General features: G+C 46.3%; 1 protein-coding gene across 3 annotated transcripts in view; it reads left to right on the top strand.

The window, feature by feature from the left end:
* The window catches only part of TMEM132B (transmembrane protein 132B), a 470,837-nt gene that overhangs the window by 390,000 nt on the left and 64,119 nt on the right, over positions 1-16,718 (top strand). For all 3 annotated transcript variants that reach the window (XM_061384533.1, XM_061384535.1, XM_061384534.1), the window contains exon 4: positions 1,052-1,238. In XM_061384533.1, the coding sequence (XP_061240517.1) occupies positions 1,052-1,238 (187 nt within the window). The remainder of the gene's footprint in view (positions 1-1,051; positions 1,239-16,718) is intronic.

Genomic DNA, 16,718 nt, shown 5'->3' with positions numbered 1-16,718 from the left:
GTTTTCAGTGGGAGGGAGCTGTCCGTGGTAGGAGATTCTGCTGGGCAAGAATCTTTACACCTGAGTGACTGAAGGTTTAGGAGCTATGAATCTGTCACACTTGCTGTTAACATTCCTTGGATCCAGGTACAGCTAGATTTAGGATGATAGACATAGATGTATGGACGAGAAGTCATTCACGAATCGCATGCTGGGTGGCTTTTTAACTCTCTCTTCAGTAACTTCTCCTGTCAGTACAAGAGTCAGCCTATAGTTTACAAGTTCATGTCAGCGATGAGAGGCTCTCCCTGCGTAGAAAGGTGCTCAGAATGGCGCTTGTCCTTTTCACTTTTGTGCGCCCTGTCCGCTTTCTTCCCCCTCCTCCAGATACGTGCACCATGTTGTTACTCCATGAATGAAGGCAGGTGGGGACTTCTTACATTACCTCCCATCCCATCCCATTTCAGGTGGACATGAAGCATCCACCATGGTATCTTATTGTGTGGCTTATAGTTGATGTCACGAACCATGCACGCTGTGGGGTCCTTTACCATGATTGGTCTCATGATGCTCCCGCAGGTCCATGTAGTCACCAGTGTTCTTCCCAAATTCTAAAGCTCAGAGTTTGAACCATGGGTCCACAGACACACAGGTAAGTAGCAATAGAAGCAGCCAGATCCAGACTACGTCTCAAGACTGGAGTGACGGTGGCCCTAGATGAAGGGTTTGGCCACGTCCTGTGTGTGGCGCTTGGATCATGATGTAGGCAGATGCGGAGCTGGGGAGGACAGAGCTGTGACAGTGCCCAGAGATGCGGTGCGGTCTGAGCTGCTCACTCGGGGAAGGACGGTCTACTTTCTGCAGAGCCCTGAAGATAGATGGTCCGTCCACTCTGAGGTGTGGGTCATCTATGGCAGCCTGTGAATCAGGCTCTATCGACACTGCCGTGTGACTTGTTGAACTTGGCGATCCTTCGGTTTGACAAAGAGGAATGTGGCAATTCATCTCATGCTTGACATTCTGCTGAATCGCAGTTTTAAACTGCACTTTGCTGTGTGTGTTTGTTTTCCAGAACAAATGGCTCCTTCTACGAGATCTTGCAAGTGGACTTTGGAGTGGACAACAGCAGTGGCCTGGCTGGTGCCCAGCAGATCACCTGGCAGGTGGAGTACCCCGTGGAGGACGCCCCGAGGGAGCTGGTCGTCTCCGAGATCTTCATCAGCCAGACCTCCTTTGTGGGCATCGTCCCACTTGCAATGGTGAGATGTCAGGCTTCAGAATCAGTGTCGCAAAGATGTTTTCTTTGAGGTCTTTTTTTTTGGCCTTGCCATGTAATTTGTGGGATCTTAGTTCCCCCACCAGGGATCAAACCCAGCAGTGGCATCCCAGCAGTGAAAGCCCCAAATCTTAACAACTGAACTGCCAGGGAATTCCCTGAGTACTTTTAAGATTAAAAAAAAAATGAGCATTTTGTAATCTGCTGTTTTCTATCCACCAGATGAAGCTGTTTGAACAAGGGAAATGCACTTAAATTATATTTTATTTACCCACTTTCCGTAATGCCTCCCTAAAAACTATTCAAGGTTTGCTGCGTAAATCCCTTTTCTTTGTGGATGTTGTTGAACTGTGTCCTGGAGAACCTGTGTTTCTTTTTTTCTTTTTTTTGTCTCATCCTATATCCATCTCAGGACCAAGTACTCCTGAGAGAACATGGTTGCATTGAAATCCATCAGGCGTGTGTGATGGGAACAGCCGCTCTGAGTCTATGCTGAGTGACCAGTTGACAGTGGCTGGTCAATTGCCTTGAGAGTTCCCACGTAGCTTAGGGATTGGCAAACTCTAAAATGTATATGGACAGAAAACCTTGTTGGAAACTGACCAGCTGAACCTGGGTAGGGTCCCAGAGTCCATGAAACCATGTATGTTTCTGTTTCTGGCCTGGGGGTGACCAGCTTTCTCCTCTGAGCTTGGCCAAAGCTCAATTCATAACCAGGCTCAGGGGCTACATCTGAGAACAAGGTCATGGACAAGGTTCCAGAACCTTAAGAGATGGTGCTGGTGTGTCCCAGGGAATAAACGCCAGGAGCGCCATATTCCCAATACCCTTCCCCACACTGGAAATGTTCAAATGCATTCTGCACTGCTTTGACATTCCTGTCTAGAACCGAAGAGAGAGGCTCCACATTCAGTGATTTCAGGACATTCTGGGGGTGCTTCTGTCATCCATACTCAAGTTGGGTACCAGGGGTGAGATCCTTGCAGATAAAACCCTCTATCCTACAATTAACTCTGCAACTCCCATATCTGTGTTCTTGACTCTTTTCTTTCCTCCAACACATGCTTGCCCCCATCTCCCCACATCCAATTCCTTCTCTTCCGTTCAACTGATAGAGAGATACCATCCCCAACCACAGTGACCAACTGGCTCTCCATCCCCTTGCTCATCACCCTCTGTCCACATCCTCACCTTCATCTATCTTCTTCATGGATATTACCAGTGTTTGAGATTTAGGATTCATTGTCTATCTTCCTCCCCAGAAGGAGAAATCCATGACGGTAGGCTTCTGGTCAGTTTTGTCCACAGCTGGGTCCCCAGTACCTAGAACAATGCCTGCGACACTTACTATTTGTTGAATGAAGGACTGAATCCCATGCTGTAATCTGAGCTACTGGGATCATCTAGTTCTTGAAGGCTAGATAGATGGGGATGATCTGCATCAGCCGTGATCTGCATTTTGTTGGAGGGCAGTCACCTGGGGAAATGCTAACTGTGCCTCTTTCCCTTCCCTTCTGCTTCCCTACCCTGCCTCCGCTTTCCCTTCCCTTCTCTTCTTTTCTTTATGAAAGCATGAGTTTTTTCTTTTCTCCCCCATCCCCCACTCCCCACCATGTCTCTCACTCTCTTTCACTTCTCTCTGGTTTTCTGTCTAATTACCTAGCTTTGACCTTAGAGATTTCTTTTCAGGGGTGGCTTGGAGTTTAGGGCTGCAGCCCACCATTCTACTATAGTTCTTAAAACTAAAAAGCCCAGCTCTACTCATGCAGATAAAAAAACAAGTTATCTTTCAAAAAGGTTGGAATTAAAAATGAACACACTTGATGAGTTTCTAGGCAACTGGACACACAGGTTCAGCCTAGGAAAAAGCAAGAGATAATCAGACTCCTTTTTAGCCAAATTGACCTGAAACTTTATGCCAAGGCTTGGGCACAAATACTTCTTTATTTCAAACAATATTCATGTGTCTACTTTGTGTTCTGGTGAATGGTGATGAACAGATACACACAGTCTCAGCTCTCCGGGTCCTTGCATTCTAGGAGAGGAGAGTTCAGAGTACAAGAAACAAGTGCATTTGACCACTGCAGACAATGATGGAGAAATTTATGCTGGGTCATAGAATAAATAGACAGGGATGGGAGTGGGCAGTGTCAAGTGGTCAAGAAGACGTCTGTCTAAGGATCTGATGCTTGCTCTGAGAACTAACCAACAAGAGGAACCAGCTATAGAAGGCTGTGGAGGAAGAGCATTGCAGGCAGAGGGAACAGTGCGCATCTTCAAATGGAAATAAGCTTGTTTAACTTGAGGGACTCAAAGAAAGGCCAAGCCATGGGATACAGACAGCTGGGGAAAGGCACAGGAAAGAGATGAGCTTGGAGAGGAAGCCAGGGGCAGCTTTTCCAGGCCTTGGAAGTAACAGGTGACATTTCACGGGTCTTCCAGTGTCTAGTTCTCTGTGTCTATATTAGTCTCCTCTTGCTGCTATAGCAAATTACCATTAACAGACTGGCTTTGTGTGCATGTATGCCAAGTCGTTTCAATCCTGTGTGACTCTGCGACCCCATGGACTGTAACCTGCCAGGCTCCTCTGTCCATGGAATTTCCCAGGGAAGAATACTGGAGCGGGTTGCTGAACCCTCCTCCAGGGATGTTCCCCACTCAGGGATTAAACCCACATCTCTTACATCTCCTGCGCTGGCAGTCAGGTTCTTTACTACTAGTGCCGCCTGGAAAGCCCAGAGTGCTTTGAACAACACAAATGTATCTTACAATTCTGGAGGTCAGAAGTCTGAGATGGGTCTGCAGGACAAAATCAAGGTGTCAGCAGAGCTGCATTATTTTGGAAGCTCTAAGAATCTGTTCTTTGCCCTTTCCAGCTTTTGGAGGTGCTCACGGTACTTAGCCCACATCACTCTGAGCTCTGCTTCCATCATACATCTCTTTCTCTGACTCAGACCCTGCTGCCTCCCTCTTCTAAGGGCTGATTACATGGGGCCACCTGGACAATGCAGGACTCTCTCCCCATCTCAGGATCCTTACGTCAATGGCATCTTCAAAGCCCCTTCGTCATGTAAGGTCACATATTCACAGGTTCTGGGATCAGGACGCAGACATATTTGCGGGGAAAGGTATTGACCTATTAGATGCATTAATTCATTAGACAGCAACCTTATAAGAAATGTGCTATTATCCCATCGTGTGGATAAGGACACTGAGGAACAGTAATAATAAATAAGTTGCCACAGGTGCGCACCTAGTTGTGCTGTGGAGCTGGGTGTGTGTGTTTGTGTGTATCTGTGGCACATCTTTGAAAAGACTCCCCAGGCTCCATGCCCATCTTGGACTTGGACCAGGAAGATATCGATGATGGTCATAATGGGCAGGGGGTTGGGCTCCTTTTTGTCAGCGACAACGCAGACTTCCTAATCCCTGTTTCACAGGCGACAGAGTTTCAAATTGATCTGAGTGGATGGCACGCTCGGTTACCTGAGGGCCACTCAGTGTCAAGCAATGCAGTGGTTAGAACACAGCCTCTGGATCTGGGTTCAGATCCTGCCTCTGACACTTAGCAACCACGTGACCTCGGGAGAATGACTTAAGTGTTCTGTGGTGACTCGGTTTCCCCATCAGGAACCTGGCCCAGGATTGTGGTGATGTCACATGTGGGAATTTCTCAGAATAGAGCCTGGTGTCATATTAGTCATCAGAAATAGAAGTGGTGGCAGTTAGCTTAGAAGAGTAGCTCGCACAGTGAAGGACGGAAGGGATTTCTGGCCCCATGGTATTTTGAGGTCATTGGATTAGACAGAACACCAGTGTGATGTGTAGAGATTAGTTATCATAATGGGAGAGGGTAGAGTGGCAGGGGGGCATGTCAGAGGAAGCCCAGGCTGGTGAACATTTTGACTGCAGCTTGCCCATGGGAAGCTACATTTCTGAAAGATATGCTTTTCTTTCTTTTTTTCCTGATTCTTGCTCACCACCCCCCTGCCCCCACTGCCACACACACACACACACTCACACACAGGACAGAGGCATGTGAAACCATTTTAATATATGATTTGTTGGCACTCTGCTCCCTTGACATCAGGGTTCAGGCTGCTGCTCCAATGACTGCAGTTCACTCCACTTGCCTTGTTGAAACTCCAAGGACTCCGTACGCCCTTATTTTCCTGGGATGACTGTCCTGAAGGCACCAACCACTTGGAGACTTTAATCCCCTGAAGCTCCTGCTTTCTCTCATGGAGTGTCTCTTGCCCTCCCTCTGCAGCTGTTTTTCTCCTTTGCTCATTTGCTTGCATGTGGCCTAGGGTTCAGAGGGGACAGCCTTTGTCTTGGGAGTTTCCAGCCCTGAGCCAGCTCTAAGGAGAGATGGTTCACCCCAGGGAAGGTCCAGCAGGCATCTTTGGGGCTCTTGAGGTCCCAGGCCTCCTGCCAGGGGACCTTAAGTAATTAAGTCATGAGCGTAACTCAGAAAGCTTTGAAGGCTTATCAATAAGGTTTTTTCTGGTCCCTTGTCTTGTTTTATTTAAAACTTAAAAGGAAAATCTAAAGAGGGCTTGAATGCATCCTCCTAAAACCTTACAGATAAGGCCACAATTCCAACCCTCTTCCCCGAATGAACTATGTTTTATCATTTTATTTTTCTCATTCAAGACTTTGTATCTACCTTCGTACACAGATACCTGGCTGCAGAAAGCAAATGATTTTTTTTTTTTTTCGCATGGCTGTGTTGGAAAACAAAGGGCATTGCATTGAGTATCACATTCTTTACAGCCAACAATATGTCTTGGAGGCTTTTTCATACCCAGATGAATAGAGCTGCCTCATTCATTTTAAAAAAATTACTCTATAATATTCTGCTGTGGGCTTATCCATAGTCTGTTTCCCTACTGGTAAATATTTAGGCGGTTTCTATTTCTTTCTTTCTCTCTCTCTCATGTTTTTTTTTTTTTTTTTTGCGGGGGTGGGGGGTGGTGGCGAGAGGAGGTTACCACCATGCCTCTTGTAAAAATTCCATCTGGTTTGGAGGTAGAAGATGGGTTTTATATCATGTGCCAAATGGCAGTGGCTGTTAGAAGCAGGAATGAGGATGGTGATCAGTCAGTAGTGTGTTTTGCAAGCTACATTAGTTTTCTGAGGCTGCCATGAAGAATTACCACCAACTGGATGGCTTAAAACAACAGGGATGGATTCTCTCATAGTTCTGGAGGCCAGAGCCCCAAACCCAAGTTGTCAGCTGGGCCCGGCTACCTCTGATGGCTTGAAGATTCTTGGTTCTTCCTGGCCTTCCAGCTTTAGGCGTTCCTTAGCTTGGGGCCGCATCACTCCCTTCTCAGCCTCTGTGTGTGTGTCAGCATCTCTGCATGTCCCCTCCTTATAAGGACCCCAGTCATGGCATTTGAGTCCACCCTCAACCAGTATACCAGGCTTCCTGGGTAGCTTAGCTGGTAAAGAGTCTGCCTGCAATGCGGGAGACCCTGGTTCAATTCCTTGGTTGGGAAGATCTGCTGGAGAAGGGATAGGCTACCCACTCCAATAGTCTTGGGTTTCCCTGGTGGCGCAGATGGTAAAGAATCCACCTGCAGTGTGGGAGACCTGGGTTCGATCCCTGGGTTGGGAAGATCCCCTGGAGAAGGGAACGGCTACCCACTCCAGTATTCTGGCCTAGAGAATTACATAGACTGTATAGTCCATGGGGTCGCAAAGAGTCGGACATGACTGAGCGACTTTCACCACTTTCATCCAGTATAACCTCATCTAACTAATTATATCTGCACAGACCTTCTTTCCAAATAAGGTCACAGCCTGAGATTTCAGTGGACATGAATTGGGGGCAGGGGGCACTATTTAGCCCACTATGGGGCAGGAAGAGGGAGGGGTGCATATATGCCACGGACTTGTCCACTAAGATCTGGATGGGATTTGGGGCAGCTTCGTCCTACACCTTCAACATCTTCAGTGAGATTGGATGTTCTGGATAATAACTCTAAAAGCTATCAGGTCCTTAGTCATTAACTCAGCCACAAAGTGTTCACATTCAATAGTGTTGATTAGACTTCATTTCCCAGGACTAGAAAGAGAGTCCAGTACCTTTGAAAGGTATTTACCGGAGTCCCCCTTCTTCCACCAAAACAAATCTGTCAGTATAATTACTTGTTGGAGATTGCATAGAACACCTTGCTGTGGGAATCCAGAATAAACCTGACTCAGCTCTGTCTTTGAGCCTTTCTGATATATAAGAAAGAACAGGATGGTTGGGAAACAGCCATTCCTGGTTATATAGACACAGTTTCACCTGACTGATCCAACATGTTCACAGCTGAAAGGAGTAATTTTAAATTGTCCAGCTGAAGGTTTGTCCAGTGGATGTACTTTACAAATGACCAGAAATAACCATCTCGGTCGGATAAGACTGAAGCCACTCACTTTGTAAGTGCCGCCATATGCATCTGTCTAAACTGTGGGATGCAGGTCAACTCCCCACAGCCAAGCATGTGATGCCAATGAGCCTGTTCAGAGAACCTATCTCCGAAATGGCCCCATAGCTGGATGGAGATGTTCTACCATTTCCTAACTGACTTAAAAAATAACAATATAAAAAGATTTGTTCTTGAAGAATGATAAGGAGTCAGCAAACTGGAAAAGGAGAAGGAAGAAACCCATTAAGATATTTGGTTCCTTTGACCTGTGTCTTTTTTGGCGGAACTTTGCTGCCATACACTACCTGAAGATGAACAGGAGAAACAGACCCAAGAAGTAAGTCCAGGAAAGAAACTGGTGACTGTCAGTTGAAGGAACAAAGTGATAGAAGTCTGGGTGTTTCTGTTGCAGAAATGTGACATGACAAATTTCTAAGGCTGCGTCAATACCATGAATATTTATGACCTATCTCACCAAAAACGTCTGTCGGCCACGGCCAGCGCATTCATCAAAGATTCCTGCTTGGGAATTGTTCTGTTTTGTTGGGTAACGAGCCCTGAATGACAAAATTGAGAGCGATTAAGTGAAGGGTTTGTGCTTCTGTTTTACATGCCCTTAGAGGTGGTAAAATCATCAAAAGGCTGTATTCTGAAGAAGTAAATTTCTTTTGGAAAAAACTTCTTTTCCTGTTGGTGGATGAACTGGATTATTTATCAAAATGTGGGGTTGGGGATATGCAGGCATTTGTGGGTACTGACTTCCAGGGGCCACCTCTGAGGCTCTTGTTTGGCAATGACAAACCAGAATCCTTACAAACCAAAAGACTTTGCCTGCCTCTGTCCTGGTCAGTGAAGGGACAGCCCCTTCTCCGCAGCTGGGGAAATGTGTAGGCGTGAATACTTTGGCCACCTGATGTGAAGACCTGACTCATTTGAAAAGATCCTGATGCTGGGAAAGATTGAAGGCAGTTGAAGAAGGGGACGACAGAGGATGAGATAGTTGGATGGCATCACTGACTCGATGGACATGAGTTGGGTAAACGCTGGGAGTTGGTGGTGGACAGGGAGGCCTGGTGTGCTGCAGTCCATGGGGTCACAAAGAGTCAGACACTACTGAGTGACTGAACTGAACTGTGTGCTTGAGAGACGTCAGAGTGCCACAACTAAAATCTAACCTGCCATTTACTTAAGCTTTGTGACCTCAGCCTGCCTTTGGCACCTCAGTCATTCTGTCTGTAAGATCAGATCAGATCAGATCAGTCGCTCAGTCGTGTCCGACTCTTTGCGACCCCATGAATCGAAGCATGCCAGGCCTCCCTGTCCATCACCAACTCCCGGAGTTCACTCCGACTCATGTCCATCGAGTCAGTGATGCCATCCAGCCATCTCATCCTCTGTCGTCACCTTCTCCTCCTGCCCCCAATCCCTCCCAGCATCAGAGTCTTTTCCAATGAGTCAACTCTTCTCATGACTGTAAAAGGGGTACTAAAACTCTCACTAGGGCAACCTCAACAGGTTACTTTGAGGATTCAATAAGGCAACATTATATTCAGTTTTTATTACAAAGTAAGAATATGATAGATGTCATCAGCTTCTTTTCATTAGAATTCCATCGTGCTTAAACAGGAGACACTTAAGAATAGTGATGAAATTAAAATATTTCCTAACAGGGTGGCAGTAACCACTGCCCCATGGGCATGGATGCAGCCTCTAAGTAATTGTTGTAGCCTCTCCCCTCCCCGCAGGGCATACCAGCTGTACATAAAGTCTTCCTGAGAGAAAGGGCAAGTTAAAGTTGCCGTTTTGCATAGTTTACTGCAGAGTCCAGCACACCTTTTCCTAAATCGCTTTATTTTTGCAAACCGCCAAGATGGCGTTTTTGATTGACTTGAATTTTTTTCCGAGGAGAGGGGATCACGGGCGGCAGTCCCCGGGGTGCCCACTAGATGGAGCTCACAGACCAACCAGCTCGTGACCACGCAAGCCCTGCGCTCCCCTCCCCCAGGCTCCCTGAACCCCTGCCCCTCTGGCCCAGTGTTCACCCCTGTCAGCCGACGGCTTCATCCGGCCGTTTGTTCACCTCGGAGCCCCGGTTGGCTTCAACTGTGAGAAATGTAGGTCCCCACTTCGGCCCTACCCAGCGCTCAGCACCGCACCTGGTGCACACCTGGTCCATAGTATCCGGCCTCTTGGAAAGGTGCCGCCTCCCCGCCAGCACCACTGCCTGCCCTGCGGCTGAATGAAGCCTGCGTGTGACTTCTTTTAATGAGAGGTTTTACTATTTTACTTTTAAATAATATATATTCAATAAGTGTTAAAACAGAAAAAAGGGCAAATCCCAGCGCCCCCTGTATGACATCAGTGATATTAGAGAATCATCATTCCAGACGGGTCACATCCACGAATCCACAGCCAGAGAAATGGCTGGCGGATAAACAGTTATTGGACCCCATATTTTATAACAACAAAATCCTACTCTAGGCTGTATTTTATTTGTGAAAGTGTTAAATTCCTTTTTATTTATAGATGCAAGAAGACAAAGCTGTAGACTCCTTGTATTTCATAAAACAAACAAGAAAAAAAATTAGCTGACAAGAAATTTTTATTTTTAAAATACCTTGGTAATTTAAGAAAGGTTTGTAGAAGAAAACATACCAAGGCTTGGAACTATTATTATCATTATTATTAGTATTACTAAAAATGCTACTTGTCATCTCCACCGTCATCACCACACCACCTCTGTTTCTTCCACAACACAATTTTAGCCAGTGATGTCAACTCTTTAATTGGAAAGTAGAAGGAATAACTCTCTGAGATTTCTTGCCATTTCCCCATCTGGATATTATTGGTTTTGTAAGTTTTACATTGTTAACGTCTGTAACGGTGATAACCTTTGTGAAGCCTGGTTCCTGTTTGTCTCCTTTGTTAATTCTGATGCTGGGAAGCCAGTCTTGCTTGCTTCATCTTTTACCCCAGCCATCTGCTTCTTTCCATCCTCAGAGATGGTGCGGGTCCATTATCTGCTGATGGCCTTTTTCTGTTGTTGCTGTGGACTGCAATGTTTTATTCCTTTATTCCCATTTTAATGCGATCTAAAGGATAAATCTAGTCTGATGGTCCATCCACCATAATCCCAACATTCTTTAGAAACTGTAGGACGCGGTTCAGATTTAAGGGGTAGGTTGTCAGTCATTCCTTCACACACCTGCCAGAGTCCTGTGTGCCAGGCACTGGAGAGGGAGCTGGGACGGATAAGGGAGACAGTTCTTAGCACTGGTGATGTCAGCAAAGGCTTTCTGGCCAAGAACAGAAACGTGTGTGTTTGTGTGAAATTGCTTTAACAAAAGACAAAATATTCTATCCTGCAATGAAAGACCAAGTTAAAATCCTGACATCCTCGGGTGGAGTAATTGTGCTTTTATTGATTTAGACTCAGCAGGAGAAGCTGGTGGTTCTTTTCTGAGAAAAGGAGCGAGGCATTGAGAGAAGACCAGGGGATGGGGCACTGTGGACCTCAGGCCACCAACCCCTCTGACCCCCTCTTCCATTTTTCCAGAACAAGCATTGACCCTGGGAGATGCCCACCCTTGGCTGGTGAAGGTTATGAGGTCCTGCTGTCTCTGCAGGAGGGGAGCTCGCTGATGGAGTCAGCCTCAGGGACTGTCCTATCCAGAGAAATCGGACTGGATGGAAGGCAGTCTAGTTTGGAGAGGGCTGCACTCCACCTGGGATTCATGTCCATCTCTGAGCTCCCTGTGGTCCCCTAGGGCTACCCAGAGATCCCATCAGAGAGACAGCTGTGCGGGGAGTTGGGGGTGTCCACACAGGACGAGCTGCCCTGCTTCTGCCTCCATGTGGTGTGCTGGCCCCCGACCTTCTGTTCCTCTGGCCCTGGAGGAGAGAAGAAACAGGAACGCGAGGGGGGGCTGACGCTGCCACGTCTTCCTTGGGGTGGTGATGGGCCGCCACCCAGGTGGTTACATGTCAGAGCCAAAGAGAAGTGGCTGGTAATGAAAAGACATCGTCCCCAGGGAGAAGGCCTTCAGTCTGCATCTCCCAGATGAATGGGGACAGGGAAAGAGCAAGAGTCACGGCCAGGAACTCGCCCAGGCCCAGGCTCCGCGGGCTCTTTGGGATCATCAGCCTCCTGAAGACAGGCGCACAGTCACACGTTTATAAAACTCCATGGTACCTGCAACAGTGCTTCCGATGCCACAGGTCAGGGAGCTTGACATCAGTTCCTGCAGGACTGTGTTCACACGTGAATGGATGGCAGTGGGTGTGGGAGCAAAGAGGGGGATGGGGACAGGAGAACGGGGCTCATTCCTCCCATCTCCCTCACCCTAATCCCCAAAGTGCAGTGGGATTGGGCTTGAACCAGTTGGATCATGATCTTTACATCTGAAGGAAAGATCCTGACATCAGTAGACTAGGCGTTAGTGATAAAACCCAGAGGGGAAAAATTGAAACAAGGCAAACAGAAACAAAGAACAGGATCTCAGAAAGAAGCCTGCACTCTCATGTACACTGTGGCACTGTTCACAGTATCCAAGACTGGAAACAAATGTCTCTTGACAGATGAATGGATAAAGTGGTGTGCACGTGCAATGGAATATTTTTTAATAGCCTTAATAAAGAAGGAAATTTTGTCATATGCAATGACAAGGATGAATCAGGAGGACATGATGTGAAGTAAAATAAGCTGTTCACAGAAAGACAAATAATGCATGATCCTGCTTAGATGAGAAATCTATAATAGCCAACCTCTTAGACACGGGGAGTAGAATGGTAGTTGCCAGGGGCTGGAGGGAGGAGGAAATGGGATATTACTACTTAGGGGGCTTCTGAGGTGGCTCAGTGGCTCCACCTGCCAATGCAGGAGACTCAGGAGAGTTTGATCTCTGGGTTGGGAAGATGCCCTGGAGTAGGAAATGGCAACCCACTGGAAAATTCCACGGACAGAAGAGCCTACATGGGCTACAGCCCATGCGGTCAAAAAGAGTTGGACAGAACTGAGCATGCATGCATGCAGGCAGGCAGTTAACAGATATAAAGTTTAGTTACTCAAAATGAACAAGTTCTGAAGATCTGCTGTGCAGTTATTGCAGAGGTGTAGGCCGGATGGAATGGGGCATACACCAGGAACAGTGCTGAGACATTATCAAGGAGCGGAATTGCAAGTGTCCTTTTTGTTGGGGAGCCCTCAAGCTAATTCCTTCTGTTGCCCTGCGAGAAAACAGTTTGAGGACTCTGGAATTCCTCACGAGTTAGGAATAAAGTATGGAGAAGCAGCTACATTTGTCATTACCCAACATCCCCTTTAAAGTTGCCTCTACATAATGGGAAATGGTTAGTCCCAGGGAAGTTTCTCAGAAGACATGATTGGGTATCAGCTATATTTGAAAACATCATTGCATTAAGACTTTGTCCGCTGCTGTGATGTATTGTTTATCATCGTGGAGATTAATTATGCTTGTTGTGACAATAAGCAGTGTGTTGAAACAGCTGTCAGGTGTTTTCTGGGTTAATCTCTGGAATTAATGAGGGCTATTGACTCTCAGCGAATCTGCCTCCTGGCTCTGTGGACCCCCCTACACTCTTAGGTTTCAGCCTGCCTTTCAGGTCCCACTTCTGTGCGAGTCAAACAGTTCTTGGAGAGCTTTCTTGTACATGGCACAGGCGTCATAGATAGGAGCTAATTGTGCTTGTTCCTGCTCACTGAGGTGAGAAGGTGGGAAACAGGTCAGCAACAGCCCTCCTTGACAATGGGTTTCTGCCCTGTGCTCAATGGGGACATGGCCCAGAGCTTTCTATAATCCCTCAGGAACACTTGGTCACTCTATTATGCTGATCTAAAGATCCCAGAGACGATGGAAGGTCTTCAGCACTGGCCTGGGAGACACATTTTACTTTTTAGTTCATTCCTATTTTGCTGTGTGATGTTAAGCACATTCCTTAACATCTCTGTTTTCATCTCCTTTCTTAAAAATTCAGATTCTGCTGAAATGAACTAGTGTAACCATTTAGGAAACCTTTTCCGATAGGTCCGTTTCACTCATCATAGACTCTTTTAACAATTTTTATTGGAGTGTAGTTGCTTTGCAATGTTCTGTTAGTTTCTGCTGTACAGCAAAGTGAATCAGCTATACATATACACACATTCCCTCTTTTTTGGATTTTCTTCCCATTTAGGTCACCACAGGGCACTGAGTAGAGTTCTCTGGGTTCTCATGAGTTATCTGTTTTATACAGTGTATATATGTCAATCCCAATCTTCTAATTTCCCCTTCCTCCTTTAGCACCTTGGTATCCACACATTTGTTCTCTACATCTGTGTCTCTATTTCTGCTTTGCAAACAGATTCATCTGTACCATTTTTCTAGACTCCACATATATGTCTTACTATATGATATTTGTTTTTATAGTTCTGACTTACTTCACTCTACATGACAGTATCTAGGTCTATCCACATCTCTGCAAATAGCACAATTTTGTTCCTTTTAATGGCTGAGTAGTATTCTATTGTATATATGTACCACATCCTTTTTATCCATTAATCTATTGAGGGACATTTAGGTTGCCTCCATATCCTGGCTATTGTAAGTAGTGCTACAGTGCACACTGGGGTGCACATATCTTTTGGAATTATAGTTTTCTCTGAGAATATGCCCAGGAATGATCATAGATTTAGAACACCCAGAATAGGGAAAGTTAACATCATAAATGGTATCATATTGTTATATTAAGAGATAAAGGGAAATTCAGAGTACAAAGGCTCCTGAACCTTCAAGAACATTTAGCAAGCCCTATGCCAGTTTTCATTTTGTTGCCCATCAGCTCCTACTCTGACCTTCTCTGCCTGCTTTGGCCTCTTGGAGCTGGACTGTGCAAACATTTTTGCCTTTGTCAGATGGTGTAATATTGGGCTTTTCCAGAAGTGGCCACTGGAGAGACAGGGCAAGATGTACCAGGGGACAGGGCTTTCTAACTATGATATGGTCTTGTTTCCATCCCCTGGTACAGCTCCCAGCATCATGCAAAGACCCTGCGATGCTCACTGTCCAGGGAGTTTCACTGACTCACAGGGGGGTGATTTCCTGCTCACCTACTGGGGTGACCTTACCCATGGCACTCAGTACAGTCTCCACCGGCCAGTGGGCTGCAGCACACCCTCTGCAGTGTCTGAATCTCAGCCTCGGAGACTTGGGGAGGGGGTGCTCTTCATGTTTTACCCTTTCTTGGACACCCTCCCTGAGATCTAGAGCTGGTCTCTAGGGCTGACATCTGCCTTCTTATGTTCTCTAGAGTTCTTTTTTTTTAGTTACCCACCTTTCGTTAGTTAGAAATCCCCATTGGGAGGGAAATTTGAAGAATAGATACAAGTGTTTGTATGGCTGAGTCCCCTTGCTGTCCGCTTGAAACCATCACAACATTGTTAACAGGCTATGCACAGGCGTGCTAAGTCGCTTCAGTCGTGTTCGACTCTTTCCAACCCCATGGACTGTAGCCAGCCAGGGTCCTCTCCCCCTGGGGATTCTCCAGGCAAGAATACTGGGGTGGGTTGCCATGCCCTCCTCCAGGGGTCTTCCCGACCCAGGGATCAAACCCACGTCTCTTATGTCTCCTGCAATGGCAGAGGGTTCTTTACCACTAGCACCATTGGGAAGCACCCTAACAGGCTTTTCCATCTTAAATTTTTCCTGATCAAATGACTGATGTTTCTGTCTCCTGACTGGACTCTGATTGATATGTTACCATATATGGTTAGGTGTTAACATCAGGGTTTCTCAGGTGGCTCAGTGGGGAAGAATCAGCCTGCCACTTCAGGAAACATGGGTTCAGTCCCTAGGTTGGAAAGATCCCCTGGAAGAGGACATGGCAACCCACTCCACTATTCTTGCCTGGGAATTCCCTTGGACAGAGGAGCCTGGCGGGCTACAGTCCATGGGGTCGCAAAGAGTTGGGTATAGTTGCTGACTAAACAGCAACAACATTAACACCAAGAGACGTTAATTTTTATTTCCCATAACCAATTCTTATTTGATTGATCATGTTTAAATATGTTTCCACAGGATCCTTTTAGGCTACCTTTTCAGTGAATGAAAGCCTGATTATCTTTAAGCTTTACTAGAGTATAACATACACCAAAAACTAATCACACCATTTCTTTTTCATATACTTAATGATTTAGACTGAAGATTCTTACTCTTTTAGTTTTGAAATCACATGGGGAGCTAGTTTTTTAAGTTATTTATTTGTATGTGCGTTCTCAGTTGCTTCAGTCATGTTCAACTCTTTGCAATCCCTATGAACTGTAGCCCACCATGCTCCTCTGTCCATGGGATTCTCCAGGCAAGAATACTGGAGTGGGTAGCCATGCCCTTCTCCAGGGGATCTTCCCGACCCAGGGATTGAACCCACGTCTCTTATGTCACTTGTATTGACAGGCGGATTCTTTACCACTAGCGCCACCTGGAAAACCCCCCAAATTTTTTATTGAAGTTTTTTTTTTGGCTGCGCTGGGTCTTTGTTGCTGCGTGAGGGCTTCTCTTATTGCAGAGCACAGGCTGTAGGGGACACGGGCTCAGTAGTTGTAACGCACAAGCTTAGTTGCCGTGGTACGTGAAATCTTTCTGGGCCAGCGATCGAACCTGTGCCCCTGCATTGGCATGTGGATTGTTAACCACTGGACCACCAGGGAAGCCCAGGGAGCTACTTTAAAATGTGGATTCTTAGGCCTCACACCTAGAGGCTGAGTTACTCTGATTTATCATTATATGGCCTTTCTGTGTACATTTTCCACCCTTAATCCTTAAAACCATCCTGTTAAATGCCTTGATCTCATTTTACTGCTTTATGGCTCAGAGATGTATATTGTAGCAGATGAAGGGTTGGGTTGGGGTCAGAAACCAACCCCTGGGTTTTTGATCCAAGAGCGTATTTCCTTTCCTCTAAACTGCTTTTCTAGCACAGAATGAAACCTCTTTTCTGTGTCTTTCATATAAGTGATGAGGGAATTGAGTCAGGCAAATAATTTCACT

This window comes from Bos javanicus, chromosome 17, assembly GCF_032452875.1.
Source record: "Bos javanicus breed banteng chromosome 17, ARS-OSU_banteng_1.0, whole genome shotgun sequence".
Classification (NCBI taxonomy): Eukaryota; Metazoa; Chordata; class Mammalia; order Artiodactyla; family Bovidae; genus Bos; species Bos javanicus.
The sequence above is the reverse complement of the archived record's forward strand: the minus strand, read 5'-3'. Positions and strand labels throughout refer to the sequence as shown.